The sequence below is a fragment of the Cladosporium halotolerans genome (genome assembly GCF_011745625.1).
Source record: "Cladosporium halotolerans strain TM138-S3 chromosome Unknown Sca1, whole genome shotgun sequence".
NCBI lineage: Eukaryota > Fungi > Ascomycota > Dothideomycetes > Cladosporiales > Cladosporiaceae > Cladosporium > Cladosporium halotolerans.
In genome coordinates, this window is record NW_027191452.1 from 1,088,419 (window position 1) to 1,104,101 (window position 15,683).

General features: G+C 59.3%; 7 protein-coding genes across 7 annotated transcripts; 2 read left to right on the top strand and 5 right to left on the bottom strand.

The window, feature by feature from the left end:
* Window positions 1-737: 737 nt before the first annotated feature.
* Window positions 738-1,884, bottom strand: WHR41_00401 (uncharacterized protein; the record flags this gene model as incomplete). The annotated part of the gene is made up of 2 exons (XM_069369007.1): window positions 738-1,761; window positions 1,811-1,884. The coding sequence occupies 2 exons, from the start codon at window positions 1,882-1,884 to the stop codon at window positions 738-740; spliced, it is 1,098 nt and encodes a 365-aa protein (XP_069234119.1).
* A 2,768-nt stretch (window positions 1,885-4,652) lies between these two features.
* Window positions 4,653-6,949, top strand: WHR41_00402 (uncharacterized protein). Its single transcript, XM_069369008.1, has 2 exons — window positions 4,653-5,638; window positions 5,702-6,949. Exons 1-2 carry the CDS (start codon window positions 4,924-4,926, stop codon window positions 5,770-5,772), a joined length of 786 nt encoding a protein of 261 aa, XP_069233924.1. The 5' UTR covers window positions 4,653-4,923; the 3' UTR covers window positions 5,773-6,949.
* Window positions 5,737-7,601, bottom strand: WHR41_00403 (uncharacterized protein). The gene is made up of 2 exons (XM_069369009.1): window positions 7,286-7,601; window positions 5,737-7,187 (listed from the first exon to the last, which is right to left on the bottom strand). Exons 1-2 carry the CDS (start codon window positions 7,425-7,427, stop codon window positions 6,043-6,045), a joined length of 1,287 nt encoding a protein of 428 aa, XP_069233925.1. The 5' UTR covers window positions 7,428-7,601; the 3' UTR covers window positions 5,737-6,042.
* Window positions 7,602-7,903: 302 nt separating this feature from the next.
* Window positions 7,904-9,237, bottom strand: WHR41_00404 (uncharacterized protein). Its single transcript, XM_069369010.1, has 2 exons — window positions 8,750-9,237; window positions 7,904-8,663 (listed from the first exon to the last, which is right to left on the bottom strand). The coding sequence occupies exons 1-2, from the start codon at window positions 8,933-8,935 to the stop codon at window positions 8,064-8,066; spliced, it is 786 nt and encodes a 261-aa protein (XP_069234121.1). The 5' UTR covers window positions 8,936-9,237; the 3' UTR covers window positions 7,904-8,063.
* A 616-nt stretch (window positions 9,238-9,853) lies between these two features.
* WHR41_00405 (uncharacterized protein) lies at window positions 9,854-10,909 on the top strand (the record flags this gene model as incomplete). Its single annotated transcript, XM_069369011.1, has 1 exon — window positions 9,854-10,909. The coding sequence occupies one exon, from the start codon at window positions 9,854-9,856 to the stop codon at window positions 10,907-10,909; it is 1,056 nt and encodes a 351-aa protein (XP_069233928.1).
* A 32-nt stretch (window positions 10,910-10,941) lies between these two features.
* ure1 (Urease) lies at window positions 10,942-13,918 on the bottom strand. Its single transcript, XM_069369012.1, has 3 exons — window positions 13,848-13,918; window positions 11,371-13,788; window positions 10,942-11,306 (listed from the first exon to the last, which is right to left on the bottom strand). Exons 1-3 carry the CDS (start codon window positions 13,866-13,868, stop codon window positions 11,226-11,228), a joined length of 2,520 nt encoding a protein of 839 aa, XP_069233927.1. The 5' UTR covers window positions 13,869-13,918; the 3' UTR covers window positions 10,942-11,225.
* A 358-nt stretch (window positions 13,919-14,276) lies between these two features.
* On the bottom strand, window positions 14,277-15,623 carry WHR41_00407 (uncharacterized protein; the record flags this gene model as incomplete). The annotated part of the gene is made up of 2 exons (XM_069369013.1): window positions 15,402-15,623; window positions 14,277-15,290 (listed from the first exon to the last, which is right to left on the bottom strand). The coding sequence occupies exons 1-2, from the start codon at window positions 15,474-15,476 to the stop codon at window positions 14,277-14,279; spliced, it is 1,089 nt and encodes a 362-aa protein (XP_069234120.1). The 5' UTR covers window positions 15,477-15,623.
* Between the last annotated feature and the right edge of the window lie 60 nt (window positions 15,624-15,683).

Genomic DNA, 15,683 nt, shown 5'->3' on the forward strand with positions numbered 1-15,683 from the left:
AACTCTGTCGAAGGTGCAGCAGCAAGGTAGTGAGGTCTGGAACAGCGCGGACAGGAGGCGAGGCAGGACTCTCAAATCGTCGAAAAAGCTCGCGCGAGCAATCCTCCCGTGCATTCGTGTGTATCTTGCTATGTTTCTGGCGAGCCCGCAGAAATTCGAATCTAAAAACTCCCTAGATAACTAGGTAGACATACAGTCGTGGCGACATCCCTGCTCACCTCCAAAAACGTGATCGCGAGTCCTACGACGCTCGCCTGATGAACCCAGACCGTGCCGAAGCAAGCTTTTTGTAACCAATTCGTTCCCGCAGAGGGAAATAGGGAAACGGTAGAGGGGAGAAAGGAAAGAGAAAAAAAAAAAGGAGAAGAACAGAAAAGAGCAGCATGTCCGTCATGAAGCAAGGCATCGCATTATTACAGGGGGCGCGTCACCATCTGGCGAGCTACGAGTGTACGGGGTGCGAGACTAGCACCGATGGCCAAAGGATTCCAGCGGTGGCGCGAGCGAGATGCAAAGGCGTGTATCCAACATAATGTCGTCAGGTCATGGGGCCGCGTGGGTTGTATGTTAATGCGTTCGAGAAGGGGCCGCTGTGGCGCCAAGTGTTTTGTGGACGGTGGCTTAGATCCGAAGCCGCATCATTGCCCTGAGAGGGTGCCTTAGCAGAGCTACCTATCCACGGCGAGGCTGTTCGGAAGCTCTGGGGTGGAGCCGACGAAGTCCGTCCAAGTCGTTAGTCATTGGCCGGCTCCGACTGTCAGGTCCTTCGGCGAGAGTGAGGAGCTCTTGGGTCTCCCGTTCGGATTGTAGGAGTAGCCGTACCGCTGTGTGTTGGTCTGGGGTTTCTGAGGCCAAGGGGATGGCATTTCGGGGACAAAGTCCCAGGGATTGGTTGCCAGGAGCTCCTCGCAACCCGCAGGGAGCTTCGTCGATAATGGCTCAGTCAAGGCCTGCCATGAGGAAGGCATGGCAGGGTAGCCGATAGTTGCCGGAGTAGCATGAGATTCGCCAGGATACCTGTGGCGGTGGTAGCGAGCATCGGGAGTGGCGTACTCGCTCTGAGAGGACAAGGTATCGCTCGACAGGTGGCGTGGAAGGGTTGGTGATGCGCCACTGGAGACACATGGTGAGATTCGGTAGTTATTGTTAGGCAAAGACGGGCGTCTCTCGTCGCCAGTCATGGCCTGAATCGGACTGTCACGTGGCGAAGTGAAAAAAGCTTGATTCATGTCTGGACCTTGAAATGCCGGTGATGTAGTTTGCTGATGGCGAGTTGGTGGTCTGCTTGGGATGGTGAGAGGGTAGGGTGCTCGTCTGTATTTGTTCGGCGCTTGTGTCATCGTATCTCTATGCAGATCGATGCCCCAATCAGCTAGCTGCTGCTCCGTCTGCTGTTGAAATGGAGTTGGCGGGTGTGAACCATTGAGGAACATGGAAGGAGCGCTGTGACTGGAGAGATCTCCCTGCCAGCAGGAGGAGACTGCCTGACTCAGAGCACCCCGAGTAGCTAAATGGCTATTGAGATAAGCCAGAAACCTTCTGTCAAAGTCTGCATCCTGGGCCGGTGGGGCAGCAATGGAGTTTCGGTAACCTGCCGGGAGAGGAATGATTTCTTCATACATTTCCTCGTTCAGAACGTCTTCTTTGGTGACACGTAATGGTCGGCCGGTGCGTTGCTCGTGGATTTCCGAAGCACGTCGTGCGGACTCAATCCGTGCATCGAGCGATCGATCGCTGCGTCGAGATGCCGCGATGTACGCTCTACGCCGTGTTAGCAAAGCATCTGTGAAAGTGAAAGTGTGCAACTAGCCTCTCTTTGTTCTCACTCCCGGACCTTTCGGTCTTGGTTGGCTTTTCAATCGACCCTTTCCTTGTGGGAGGCATCGATGCGGTGTTGCTCGGTCGAGGTAGGCGAGCGAATGCACAGGTTGTCAAGATGTGATCTCCCGGATGATGGGTGACCTGTGCAGCGGGTTGATGAGATCAGCTTGTTCAAGAGGAACATCAGAATGGAGGGGGAGCCGAAGTGTATAAGACATTCTACCTGCAAGCGCGGTGCCCCACCGCAAGCTGGAGCCAGAACAACGCCATGGAAAGCACGTATGCCAGGGTGATTTCCAGCCCTGGCAAAGACTAGTATTAGCACAAAGCCAGAGATTTGCATTGATGGCTGGAGAAACGCTAACGCGCCCACGCCGTGTTCAACAGCGTGCAACGGAGTTCCCTCCCGCTGGGGCGGCCGCCTGAGTTTGTCACCCACGGGAACGCAGCTCAACACCCTTGCAGCTTCGGCATCATCTCCACGAGATCAGATCGTTTTTTGCGGGCAATCGACGGGAGTCTTCAGGAGCTTAGATCGCTATCGGAGCCGCGCCCCTGCGCATTTTGAAGGCAAGATCAGATGCAAGCGCAAGCTGCACAAGGAAGACCGGCCAGGTGGTGAGACTCAACTTGAACGTGCCAGAGACATCGACGCCCGTTGCAACGAACGGTGGTACCAAACCATAGCGCGCAGCTATGGAGATAAGGTGCGGCATCCCGGGTCCTGTCGCCGCTGGCGTTGCCAAGGTTCAGATACAAGATCCGATTCGATCTAGAAAGAATCGGAACATGCTCCGTCAGACTGGCGGGGCACTGCAGGCTGTTTTTTTAGCCGCATACGATGAAGACGAGGTGAGTTCGTGTTGACATGCTCTGCCGTCATCCTCGCTCCACGGCAGTAGGCGGCCAAAGTAGCAGAGAAACGGCGGCAGTCCTACCCGGTGCACACGTCCCTGCTCGCGCATTGGCCGCGCAGTCTGCTCGTCCTGGGCAGCGGGCGGGCTCTCGAGCGAGCGAACGGCTGGCGGACAGCGGCGAGCGGACGTGAAGGAGTGAGAGACGCTTTGTCGATCCAGCCTGGGCGCGCATTGCAAGGCACCGGGAGAGGGGCAGAGGGTGAGAGATTACAGCGGTGGTTCGGCGGTGGAGTTTCGCGACATATCGCTTGGCCCAGATGGCAAGACGGCACGCCATGCGGCCGGTCTGCGTGTCTGCTTCACAACCCGCGCGCTGTTACACGGATCTCACGGGGCTTTCTCTTCGGCGCCCCTGTCCATCCACGTGTCCAGCATCCCCGTCGCTTCGACATAGCGCGCAGGAACGCGGAAGATGGCATGGTTGTAGGGGTGTGCCCGTGTGTGTGAGTATCGCTGCCGGGAGTGGAGCGCTCTGGGTGGCAGGGTGCCTGCCGGGCTGCCTGAGCTCGTCCCGGGCGCTGGCATGGGAACCGGCACGCGTAGGTAGTCGTATTCGAACAGGAGCCCAGCAACCGAACCCAGCCCGCCACCCTCGCAACTGCAAGTAGCGGCCAGCGTGGGCCACTGAGTGCAGCAAGAGGGCGACGGGCACCAGGGCAGGCTTCGTCGTCCGCCTCGCGCCAGGCCAGTCGGCCGCACGCCCGCCGCCTCCCGACACCCGTTGCCCGCGCGTCCCAGACTCTGAAGACACGCACGACAGCTGGAGGGCTTCGGCCAGGCGCGGCGCCGGCAGGAGAGGGCGCGGGGCTGTGGCGGGCGGGCGGCGTGGCACGCCTCAGGCACTCGCAGTCCGTCGGGCGCTCCTCATGCGTGCGCCAAAGACGCCAGGCACCAGCTCCTCAGGCAGCCGTGGCAGGCTGAGGCCCGCGATGCACGGTAGTAGTCTCCCTCGCGGCGAGCCCTCGTTGCTGTGTCCGCGGCGGATCGTCTCTTAGCTTGGTCGCCTTGCAAGCTGCGCACGCCCACTTCGGCAGGAGGCAGGTGGCAGGTACCAACAGCAAGGCGCGATGCAGCGGACCTGGGTCCGCCGACGATAAGCTCGGGCGGCTCGGGCAGGGCGCCGGTGGGGTGGCGTGGGTGGGCGTCCGCGCGAGTCGCTGCATGAGCGGACTGCGCTCCGCGTCCGACGGACCTGAGGCCGGAGTCGGGCACGGCGATCGATGCTGCGGGCTGCGGCATTGCCGCCAACCGCCGTCCGATCGCATCGCCGGCGCCCTGCACACGCAGAGCGTGGAGCATGTGCCTGCGAGGACGTCTGTGTACCGCGCCCCGCGTAGGGCCTGGCTTCTGCTGTGCCCAGGAGGCGCACACGCGCATTGTGGTAATGCTTGCGTGAGACTACTGATGCCGGGCGGACGCTCGCCTCTTTGCCTCGAACGGCATCGCTCTGTTTTTCTGCCGAGGGCATATGCCAGCCTGCGGCATAACGTCGCCCGCCAGTGTGCCACTGAGCCTCCCGCGCCGCGAACGCCTCGCTCTTTGCCTGGACCTTTGGCCCAGGCCCAGCGGCATCACTGTCGCCCAGGCTCATGCAGTCGTGAGCCTGGCCTGGCCCACGGGGGATGACCGTGTGCCGTCCGCCTCCCGTGCACAGCAGTTGTGCGAGTGGCTCGCACCGCCCAACCCAATTGCTGCAGGGTGCAAAGTAGGGACCAAACATATGGACAGGGCGGCTTTGAGGCTCTGACTCGGGTGGCGCGTGAGTGTCGTCACTCCCGACCTTATCACTGGTGGCAGTCGCGCAAAACGTCTCCCGGCAGACACCAAATCCAAATCCATGCATGCCCCGGCTCGAACTCTGACTTCCCAAGTCGCCTGTGCCCCCGCGGCCCCGGCCAGTCAGCCCGCTGCTTGCTCTCGCCCTGGGCCTGCGTGCACCTACATGCTCGATTACTGCCGCACCGTCGCGCGCCCCACCTTATAATCAGCCCCAGCGCGCTGCAGCACCTTTTCGTGGCTCCAAGCAACCCTCGCCGTCTCCTCCAGTGACCTGAGAGTGACCCCTGATACACCAGCCCAGCCAGCCCGGTCGCGGCGTAAGTCGAGCTCCAACTCTAAAGATCGCCTGCTGGCCCGAAGCGCACCTCTTCCCTGACATGGCCACCGGATCTCCCCAACAATCAAGATGATGCACCAGTTCTCCGGTGCTTCTTTTGCGGGCAGCAACAACGTTACGCCCTCTCAGCGTCAAGGCTCAGACCCCAGCGCCTCCTTCGGAATGGACGGTCGGCCCGAGAGCAGCAGCGAAGCGCACTCGAGCCGGGGAGACCACAGCAATCCGCAAGACTCTTCCCAGGGTGGGAAGAAGAAGCGGCGGGTCGAGACCAAGTGTCTCCAGTGCCAGCACCGCAAAGTTGAGTGTTCGGGCACGCGGCCTGCCTGTGATGTCTGCAAGGAGCGAAATCTGAAGTGTGCCTGGACCGGACCAATCGGGCAAAAAGCGCTGCTGCAGGTGAGAAGCGCCTGCAAGCAATGCCACCACAGGAAGGCCAAGTGCTCAGGTGAGCGACCGACCTGCCGGAGCTGCCGCGAGCGCCACCAGACGTGCGAGTGGAACGTCGAAGAAGGCGTGACCCGGATGGAGGACCTGAAGCGAAAGCTCAAGGAGGCGACCGAGCAGCCGCAAGACCTCAACCGGCTGATAGAAGCGATGCGCAGTGGCTCAGACAACGAGTCTAGCATGCTGCTGGCGCGCTTGCGCGTCGGCCATTCGATCGATGATATTGTCAGCTCATTACCGATGGACTCGACACCATCTAGCGGAGACGAAAGGCGACCTTCCACGACTGACGGTACGATATCAGCCAAGAGTTCTTTCAGCGGTAAAAGCTCGCTAAGTGGTAGGTCCAAAATCCGAGAAATGCGATGCCGTACAGTATTGACCGACGCGCCATGTGACACAGGCTTTCCCGCGGATACAGCCTCCAAGAATGACTCTCCTTTGGAACACCCTTTTTACAGATTTCAGTCTTGAATCGATCCTCAAACAGCCGCCACGCAGCATGGATCTCAAATGGGAGGCTTCGGATCGTGTCAGCTGAGCACAACTTATAAACGGCAGACCTGATCTCGATGCACATTTTTTCAGGACAGTATACGAGAGAGCCTGAAGTTTGGATCGGTTATAATCGAACGCAACGCAAGTTTTGAGACTGGCAAACCGCTGCGACTTTCAAACTGCGCCCCGGGGATGACGACCACCGGAGACAAGTCCGTCATGGGACCGAAAGCAAGTCTGCGCGCTTCAAACCCCCACCTCTTGCTGCACCCTCTCGATGGCCGGCCAGGGATACTCCGGCATGGATAATTTGGCTTCGGAAAATCCCAACATTGCGCTCGCACGCATTGCGAGTTCCAGAAATCCACTCCCGACCACGAGTCTGAACAGCACGTCTCGGATGGCTACTCCCCAGGCTGATTGAGGGTTGAGCAGCAGCATCGGCAGCTTTGACTCTTGGCTTTGCTGCTTCTTGACATACGGCAGCCAGAGATCCTCGTACCGCTTAGTGGCCGCTGTGAAGTCTGCACCGTTCAGCAACATCTCACCGGCCAAGACGTATGCTCCCGTGATCGCGAGGCTCGTTCCAAGACCCGGGAGAGCGTGCCCGGCGTCGCCGAGCAAAACAACCCTGCCGTCTTGCAGCTTTGGCGACCTCGTCTGCGCGAACGTTGAGCAGTAGAAGTCGTCGCTCTCGCACATTGCCCGCAGGATCTCGGGAGTAAGCCAGCCGACGTCCGCGAACATCTCCTCCATGAGCTGCTTGTACGCCTCACTCCCAGAGCGGAGAGCGTCGGCAAGACGGGCCCTGTTGTTGGTGTCGCTCGGCCAAACAGTCTTCATCAGCATCGCTCTGGTGCGTCCAGCAGGGTCCGGATCGGGACGCAGAATTGCGGTCCGCCCACTTGTCGTGCTGTAGCCTTTGGCCAGCAAGCCGCCGTTGAGAAGATCGTGTTTGATGGTGAAGAAGGCGACGTGCTCTGTTCCGCCGTGGATGTGCTCGGACGGTTTGGCGCCGAGCATTTTGCCGCGGGTCTTCGAGTACAAGCCATCCGCGCCGACGAGCAGATCATACGACTCGACCTTTTTGCTCTTCGCGAAGGTCACGGTGACTTTGTCGCTGTGCTGCTCGTAGTTTTCGACTGTCTCGTCGAAAACAAGATTCACCTTGTCCAGAATTGGCCGCAGGAAGATGTCCGCAAGGTCGCCCCGGAAGATCTCGTGTTCAGACGTTATGCTCTGGACGTCAGTCCGACCAGTCGCTCTGATAGTGGCGATGTCAGTGCCGTCGCTGCGAACTAGTTGCATTCCGGCTTCGTGCGTGCTGCGGTCTCGCACCGCCTGCTCGACGCCAGCCCATTTGATGATGTCGACGGCGTTGGAGCGGATGTCTACCGGGGCCGTATCAGCATGCTTGTGGCCTCTCGACCAATCAATCAATGATTGACGCTTGCGCCTCCCAATAGCGGTCGGCAACGAGGCGACTCACCCACGCTCGCTCCTGTCAGCCGGAGTCCTGGAGCTCGCTCCACGATTGTGATGTTGGCTTTCAGATAGGCTCTGAGAAGGCAGAAGGCAAAGACGCTTCCAGCGATCCCAGAGCCGGATATGAGGACCTTAGGGGCGGACATGGAGTCGTGGAAGTAGTGTGGCGGTTTTGGAGCGTGGGCGCGGCAAGAAAACGCTTCCAGCTCGGCAGCGACAGATTCGCGACATTTTGGAGCACGGGGTGCGTACCGTGGCCTTATATGCCGTGTGGGAGATGGTGCGTGTACGCGATTGCGAGCGGCGTGTCTGTATTCCTCCCTCGCGATTTTGGCTCGATGCAGCTGGGCTCGGCCGAGGCTGCGCTTCTGATTGGCTGGCGTCTCGGGTTTGCGAGACCCGGCTACCGAGAGACGCTACCCTAGAAGTGCGCAGGCAGGCCTCATCGCCAGGTGTGGGCTACACATTCGCTGGCGGGTGAGAAACCATTCGCAGTCGATGACACTTTGTGCCCAGTACGTTGCGATGGCACACAATTGAATGATCTGGAGGCAAGGGAAAGTGATGAGACGGCGTGGCCTCACAACTACCATACCAGAACAGCAGGGAGAAAGACATGAAGTATAATGATAATTTGGGCATTTCGAGCCCAGTTTTGACGATATAATCAATAAGATCGACGAACTCCCGCAGATATAACATAGTTTATCTTGTCAAGCAAAACACCACGTCCGCAGCGTAGGCCCCAGGTATCATCTGTTATCAAACCGGTCAAGCTTGCGTTAAAGCACGTTGTCCACCTCCTCCATCTGCCCAGGCTCGACCACCACACTCTCAATGACCTGCAGCGTAGCCCTTAAAGGCAAGCCGACCACATTGTCAAACGTGCCATCAATCTTCTCGACAAGAATGCTCCCCACGCCCTGGATGCCATACCCACCCGCCTTGTCCGCGCCCTCCCTCGTCTTGACATACGACACGATCAGCTCGTCCGTCACGCTCTGGTCGAACTTGACCGCCGTCTCTTCGACGTGGTGCTCGAGCGCGTAGCCCGGGTCGACCGCGCTCTCCAGCGGCGCCATCGCCACCACCGCCGTGTACACCTTGTGCCAGCCGTTGTTGCCGTCGCGCAGCATCTTCAGCGTCGCGATGTGCTCGCGCTCGTTGCGCGGCTTCTCCAGGATCTGGCCCAGGTGCGTGCAGATCACCGTGTCGGCCGCGAGGACGAGAGCGGGCTCGCCTTCGGGCGAGTCGATGGTCGCGGCGTAGACATTCTGGGCTTTAGTGGTGGCGGTCGCGAGCACGTATTCGAAGGGCGGGAGCGAGTGGGATTGGTCTTCGGGGGCGGTGGAGGGGATGATTTCGAGGTCGGTGAGGCCGATCTGGCGGGGGGTTAGTCTGGAGGCTTTGGGAGCGGCGGTGGGCGATGGGGATGTCGCATGGAGCGCGACAGGCAGGGACAGCGTACCTGTGCAAGCAGTTGCTTTCTTCGCGGCGAAGCAGATGCGAGAATCACGCGCTTGCCGCGAATCATGTTAAGAGCGGGCAGATCCAGAGGGAACGGCGGGCGAGGGCCCCGCGATCCAGCGCCATTGGCTTTCTCTACAGGAGCCTGTGGCTCGTCGGTGTATGGAGGAGGGTTATCGTCGGCCATGGTGGCGTGCTTTGGCAGGGACCTGGATTACGAAGGGGTGAAGGTGGGATGTAGGGTTGATGCTGCTTGATCAACCCGCACCGCGGAGCCCGCTGCAGGGCAAGGTATGACGGAATTGCCATCCAGGGTCACGGCGAGTTGCATTTCCTCTGTTCGTGATGAGCCAGCCTTGCAGGGAGTATTGGCAACGTGCGAGTCGGTACCATGCATCTGGCTGGCCCTGCCGCTTTCGCATGTCGCCTGTGTCAAGAGTTCCCCGTACACTTGCGTGGCATCAGGTGGGTTGAGGTGGAGTTGTTGCTGGCATGTTCATGTAGCCGGCTTGCTCGGAGATCGCACCCTTTCTGCGCCTACACTTCGGCTTGCCGCCTTACACGGAGGGCATTACCTGGACGGTCGTCAGGCCCGCGGTGTAGTAATGCAGTCGTCGCCCGCACAAAAGCATTGCAAGAACAAACTTTCATCTGACAAAGCAATGCGCTCTGCACAACTGCTGCACACGCGCGGTGTGGCCGTGCTCGCACCCAAATTTGCTGCATACGGCCGTTGCTCGGAGGCGCAGGGACTGGCAGGCTGCTTCCGCGCGTGAATCGGCCGAGGCTCAACTGACGTTTTTGCTGTGTTTGGATGACATCGCCGGACCCTCCACTGCTGTGGAAGAACATCGCCCTTCTAGCGTCTGCTGCCCGCCGCCCATCGCCTCCCACGCTCGTGCATTGCCCCGTACACCGCGAAACACGCTGTCGAGGCCCATTTCTAAGCATTGCCCGGTCCACTGCCGAGGCATCGTCCATTGAGTCCCTTGAGTATTATATCAGTCCACCGTTTCCTTCCTTTCCCTCCGCACACTTCTTCACATCCCACTTTGACCTCACTTTCCCTCTCCACCCCTCACTTCACAACCCCACTACCGCCATCATGGTGCAGAACAAGACTCTCACATACCTCGCCCACCCCAGCGAGAAGATCGTGCCCGGCGAGCACATTGGCATCAAGGACAACTCCTTCGACCCCGAGCAGGCCCCTCCCGCCGGCGGTATCACCATCAAAATTCACTATGTCTCCTTCGACCCCTACCAGCGCGGCCGCATGCGCCCTAGCCACATCAAGTCCTACACGCCCGCCTTCGAGCTGAACAGCGCCATCACCAACGGCGGCATCGCCACCGTCCTCAAGAGCGACAACCCCAAGTTCAAGGCCGGTGACCAGATCGTCAGCCTTTTCCAGACCCCTACCGCCGAGTACGCCGCTCTGCCCAAGGAGGTCGCCGAGAGCGCGAACGTCCTCAACAACCCCTACAACCTCGACATCAAGTACTTCCTCGGTCCCCTCGGCATGCCCGGCCTGACCGCCTACTCCTCCTTCTACGACATCGGCGCGCCCAAGAAGGGCGAGACCATCTTCATCTCGTCCGCCGCCGGCCCCGTCGGCCAGCTCGTTGGCCAGCTGGCCAAGCACGAGGGCCTGACCGTCATCGGCTCCGTCGGCGACGACGCTAAGCTCGAGTTCATCACCAAGGACCTGAAGTTCGACTCCGGCTTCAACTACAAGAAGGAGAAGCCGCTGGACGCGCTCAAGCGCCTGGCGCCCAACGGCGTCGACATCTACTACGAGAACGTCGGCGGCGAGCAGCTCGAGGCCGCCATCACCTGCATGAACGACTTCGGCCGCATCGTCGCCTGCGGCATGATCTCGCAGTACAACCTGCGCCCGGAGAACCAGTACCCGATCCGCAACCTCATGCAGGTCGTCGCCAAGCGCCTGACCATGCGCGGCTTCATCGTCGGCGACGCCAACATGGGTCCCCGCTACGCCGTCGAGCACCAGCAGAAGGTCCAGAAGTGGCTCAGCGAGGGCACCTTCAAGGCCGCCATGGACGTCACTGAGGGCATCGACAACGCTGGCCAGGGTCTTGTCGGTCTGTTCGAGGGCAAGAACTTCGGCAAGGCCGTTCTTGAGGTCAGCAAGTTGTAAATGATCGGAAACAGGAAAACAATCCCTGATCGTGGCACTGAATCCCGCAGGGTGATTATAAAGGCATGATTTATGTAAATACTTATAACGTAATGCAACGTTCAAGTTTCGTTCGACATTTACACTCTCTAGCATCTATTAGTTCTCATGAATAAGTTCTCGACCTCAATTCGTGCCGTAATACAGGTTATCGACAGTACTCAAACTACCCAATCAAATATACTGCCTCTCTGAAAATGAGAAACAGGTAGTCGGTCCTTGGGGTTGCGCGTATTGAAGATCATGATGAGGGAATGATATCTTGTGGAAGATAATTCTAAAAGAGGAAATACGCTTGACTCAATGGCAGGGAACTCGACGGTTCCGCCTCGCAAACCATGCCATCGGCCTCGACAGTCTATAAGCTTTGTCAGCTTTACATCCCAAAAAGAAGTTCTCTGAGGGTAGAAAAGGGAACTCACGTATCTCTCCGGGTCGACCTTCATCTTCGGCCTCGCATCATTCCACTTCATATCACTTTTCCTCACACTCCTGCACCCCTTGACCGGCTCGACGCGCTTCTTCAGCCCATACTCCTTGACCGCACCCTCAGCACCCGCCTTCGAAACCCAAGCAATCGACAGCGCAGGCTGGAAAGCGCCGAACATCGGCCTCATGATCGTTGGCTCCACGGTGGGGATGCTGGCGTTGGGGTCGCCCATCTGCGCCCAAGCGACCATGCCGCCCTTGACGACCTGCGTGGGCTTCGCGCCGAAGTTGCGCGGGTTCCACACCACGAGGTCCGCGAGCTTGCCGACTTCGATCGAGCCGATGAGGTGCGCCATGCCCTGCGCGAGAGCCGGGTTGATGGTGTACTTGCTAATGTAGCGCTTGACGCGGAAGTTGTCGGCGTTCGTGCCGGCGTCTTCTGGGAGGGGGCCGCGCTGGACTTTGTTCTTGTGTGCCGTGTGCCAGGTGCGCAGGATCACTTCGCCGCAGCGGCCCATGGCTTGCGAGTCGGAGGACATCATGCTGATGGCGCCGAGGTCGTGCAGTACGTCTTCTGCGGCGATGGTTTCGGCGCGGATACGGGACTCGGCAAAGGCGACGTCTTCGGGAATGTTACGGGAAAGATGATGGCAGACCATGAGCATGTCAAGGTGTTCGTCGAGTGTATTGCCAGTGAAAGGACGGGTGGGGTTAGTGGACGAAGGAAGGACGTTGTCGTGCTCGACGACGGAGATAATATCAGGAGCGTGGCCACCACCAGCGCCTTCGGTATGGTAAGTGTGAATGGTGCGATCTTTGAAGGCGCCGACGGTTGTCTCGACGAAGCCGCTCTCGTTCAGGGTGTCGGTGTGGATCAGCACTTGAACATCGTGCTCATCGCAGACGGTCAGGCAGTTGTCGATAGCGGCCGGGGTAGAGCCCCAATCTTCGTGCAGCTTCAGTCCACAAACACCGGCTTCGACTTGCTCACGCAGGGGACCGGGCTCAGAATCATTTCCTTTTCCAGTAATGCCGTAGTTGAGCGGGAAGCCGTCGGATGCCTGCAGCATCTGTTTGATCAATGTGGCGCTAGGAGTGCATGTAGTTGCATTCGAGCCGGTGCTTGGTCCAGTGCCGCCTCCCAGGAACGAAGTGATACCCGACGCAATCGCATCATGTGCCTGCTGGGGACAGATCAAGTGGATGTGCGTATCAAATCCACCGGCAGTAACGATATCGTGCTCAGCAGCGATCACATCCGTGTTGCTGCCCACCACCATGTCAGGATGCACGCCTTCCATGATGTCCGGATTGCCAGCCTTGCCAATGCCGCAGATAAGACCGTTCTTGATACCAATGTCCGCCTTGTAGATTCCAGTCCAGTCGACGATCAAGGCGTTCGTCACGACCACGTCGAGGCAATCTTTATCAGGCCAGCCAGTAGCCTGGCCCATGCCGTCTCTGATCGTCTTGCCGCCACCGAAGGTGCACTCATCACCGTACGTAGTGAAGTCCTTCTCAATCTCAATCCAGAGATCAGTAGCTCCCAATCTGACACGGTCGCCGACCGTCGGTCCATAGATGGCGACGTAGTCTGCCCTCGACATCGTATAAGGTTCCAAGATCTGATCCGCGGCCGGTTCCGCAACATGTAAAAAGCCTCCTTCTTGCATCCGCTCAAGCATCCTTGCAGCAACAGACTCGTCGTGAACGTGGCCAGTAGCCAACCCGTTTCCACCTTTGATGAGCTGGTTTCCTGCAATCTGCACTAGAGTCACAGTCTTCGAATCACCCGGCTCAAATCTGACACTCGTGCCTCCGGCAATATCCAGCTTGTATCCACGCGCTCTCACACGATCGAACTGCAGCAGCGGGTTCACTTCCACGAAGTGATAGTGGCTTCCTACCTGGATTGGCCTGTCGCCTTTCGACGTGACCTTCAGACTTATCCTCTTCCGACCTTCGCTCAGCACGATCTTTCCCTTGTCACCTTTCACGACCACGACAGCACCCGGCTGGCGCTCCGGCTCATACACGCTCATGTCCTGTAGCGGCCATGGGAATTTGTCTTCGCTCGGCAGCGGCAGGAAGCTGCCGTACAGCGCTCGCTCCAAATTGCCGTCATCTCCAGCGATAGGGTTGTGTACTGTCACGAGGTACGTTCCATTGACGAAGTTGCCCTCGACCTGCAGCTCGGTCAGGGACGAAGGGACGCTAGGCAGAACGTGTCGTCGGCCAAGCAGCGTCGTGCCAAGCGACATGAGGTCGGCGACGGTGTGGTCGCCATCGCGGATCAGTTCGTGGAGGACGCTGGCGATCAGGGCGAGAGCTTCGGTGTGGTTGAGGCGGACGCCGCGGGCGAGGCGGCGCTGAGCGAGCTGCCCGGTTTGGGTGATGAGGAGCTTGTCAATCTAGAGACACCATGTCAACGCTAGAAGCAGCAGCCGTGAGAGAAGGATTGCCTATTCACCTCCTTGGGTGCGAGCTGCATGTTTCGTGCTTGTCAACTATGGAGACGCTTACGTTAAAGAAACGGCTGAGGAACGTCAGAACGAGGGTGGCCCTCGTTTTCTTGAAGCTTGAGCGGGTGGAAAATTGGCGGGGTTGCGGGGTCTGCAGAGAGACATGGGTGCAGATAAGGCTTTCAGATATGACAAACTTGCATTGGCCATTATTATTGCTGAATCAAACAAAACCATACATATGTACGAAAAGGTATACGCTACTACAAAAGCAGAAGATGGGCGCGAACACATTCTCGACAAGAACAAGGCCATCGATCAATCAAAGCTCAATCCTCGAAATTGACAACAGTAACGCCTGGTCGCCTTGAACTCTCTCCACCCATCTCAACTCCGAACGAAAGTCGCTTCCTGTTGGTCACTGGTGTCGCACCAAGTCAAGCCTCAGACTTTCTCTTCTTCTTCTTGTCCTTCTTGGGCTTGTCGCTGCTGGCATCGGAGGCGGGGACAACAGGAGCGGCGGCAGCAGCAGCAGCGGCCTCGGCCTCGGCCTCGGCCTCGGCCTCAGCGGCCTTCTCAGCCTTGGTCTTGCGACCACGCTTCTTCTTGGTGCCCTCTTCGCCAGTCTCAGCGGCAGCCTTGCGCTTCAGCTCGGGGCTGGAGCTCTTGCGCTGAGAAGAGGAGGGAGCAGGGACAGGAACGGTGGGGTTGATGCTGCTGAACTGCGGCGTGGCAGGGACGTCCTCTGCAGGTTTCGCGTCCTTCTTGGTCTTCTTCATGGCAGACTTGGGCGTCTTCTTGGCCTCCGGGCTGGCGACCTTGGGCGGAGGAGGCGGCATGGCAGGTGCGGCTTCTTCCTCAGAGGAAGACTCGCTCTCAGTGTCGCTTGCCTCGCCCTCTTTCTCCGCGGCACCGTTGGCCTGCGCCTCTTCGACGACGCCCTCACCGTTGGCGGCCTTGTAGGCAGCGACCTCACGGTCATAGTCCTTGAGCGCGCGCTGGTAGGCTTCCTTGTAAGGAGCCTGGTCCTCCTCGCTCATCGCCTTCCAGCGCTCAGTAGCGGCCTTGCTAATGTCGCCAGGCTTGCCGGGGCCGTTGCTGTCCTTGGCCATTTGCTGCGCAAGCGGGCCGCGCTGCTCCTGCAGGTAGCGGAAGTAGGCAGTCAACGGCCGCTTGGGCGCGTTCGGGTCGCGCGGCTTGTAGTTGCGCTTCTTCTTGCCGTCGGCCTCGACTGGCGCGGCGGTCGCCGGGGCCTGGCCGTCTTGCTGCTGGTGCGCGAGCGCGAGCTGTGCGAGCTGCGGTGCGGCAATGCCGTGGAAGGGCTGCTGCAGCATGGACACATCGAGCGTCGCGAGGGAAGCGTCGCCGGCGAGGACGACGTTGGTGTGGTCGATGTAAGCCTTCACGGCGCGGTCGATAGACGACGACAGCGACACATACGCCGAAGTAAGCTGGCAGGTGCATCAGCGCGTTGCTCGTGGAAAGTGCGCGATTGTTATTCGCATGTTGTGACCGGCGCGGTCGCGTCGCAACGCGCGCCGACAGGACGACGCCGTACTTACCGCATCCCTGGTGCGCACGAACTCGTGCACGTCGATCGTGATCTTCTTCGTTTCGTCTACCGTGTCGTTCGCCATTGTGAATGCGGCTTTTTGCAGCGCAGACAAGGCAGCGTTGTTGAGATGTTGCAGGTGGTGGGTGAAGTCGAGAGGGTGTCGGGCGCAACGCGGAATGCGACGGGTAATCGAATTGGTGAGAATTTGACGGTCGGGGGCGAGGGGTCGCGCTGGCGCTGGCGCTCGTGCACGGTGCCTTTTGATTAAGCACCGCTCGTCAGATGACGC

Excerpts from the sequence above, each read along its gene's own strand:
- WHR41_00402 (XM_069369008.1), top strand. The coding sequence starts at position 4,924 with ATGATGCACCAGTTCTCCGGTGCTTCTTTTGCGGGCAGCAACAACGTT. Across the intron at positions 5,639-5,701 it reads CGGTAAAAGCTCGCTAAGTG|GCTTTCCCGCGGATACAGCC; the intron begins GTAGGTCCAAAA and ends CATGTGACACAG.
- WHR41_00403 (XM_069369009.1), bottom strand. The coding sequence starts at position 7,427 with ATGTCCGCCCCTAAGGTCCTCATATCCGGCTCTGGGATCGCTGGAAGC. Across the intron at positions 7,188-7,285 it reads GCTGACAGGAGCGAGCGTGG|ACATCCGCTCCAACGCCGTC; the intron begins GTGAGTCGCCTC and ends CGGCCCCGGTAG.
- WHR41_00404 (XM_069369010.1), bottom strand. The coding sequence starts at position 8,935 with ATGGCCGACGATAACCCTCCTCCATACACCGACGAGCCACAGGCTCCT. Across the intron at positions 8,664-8,749 it reads GAAAGCAACTGCTTGCACAG|ATCGGCCTCACCGACCTCGA; the intron begins GTACGCTGTCCC and ends ACCCCCCGCCAG.
- ure1 (XM_069369012.1), bottom strand. The coding sequence starts at position 13,868 with ATGCAGCTCGCACCCAAGGAG. Across the intron at positions 13,789-13,847 it reads TGCAGCTCGCACCCAAGGAG|ATTGACAAGCTCCTCATCAC; the intron begins GTGAATAGGCAA and ends TGGTGTCTCTAG. Across the intron at positions 11,307-11,370 it reads AGGTCGACCCGGAGAGATAC|ACTGTCGAGGCCGATGGCAT; the intron begins GTGAGTTCCCTT and ends CAAAGCTTATAG.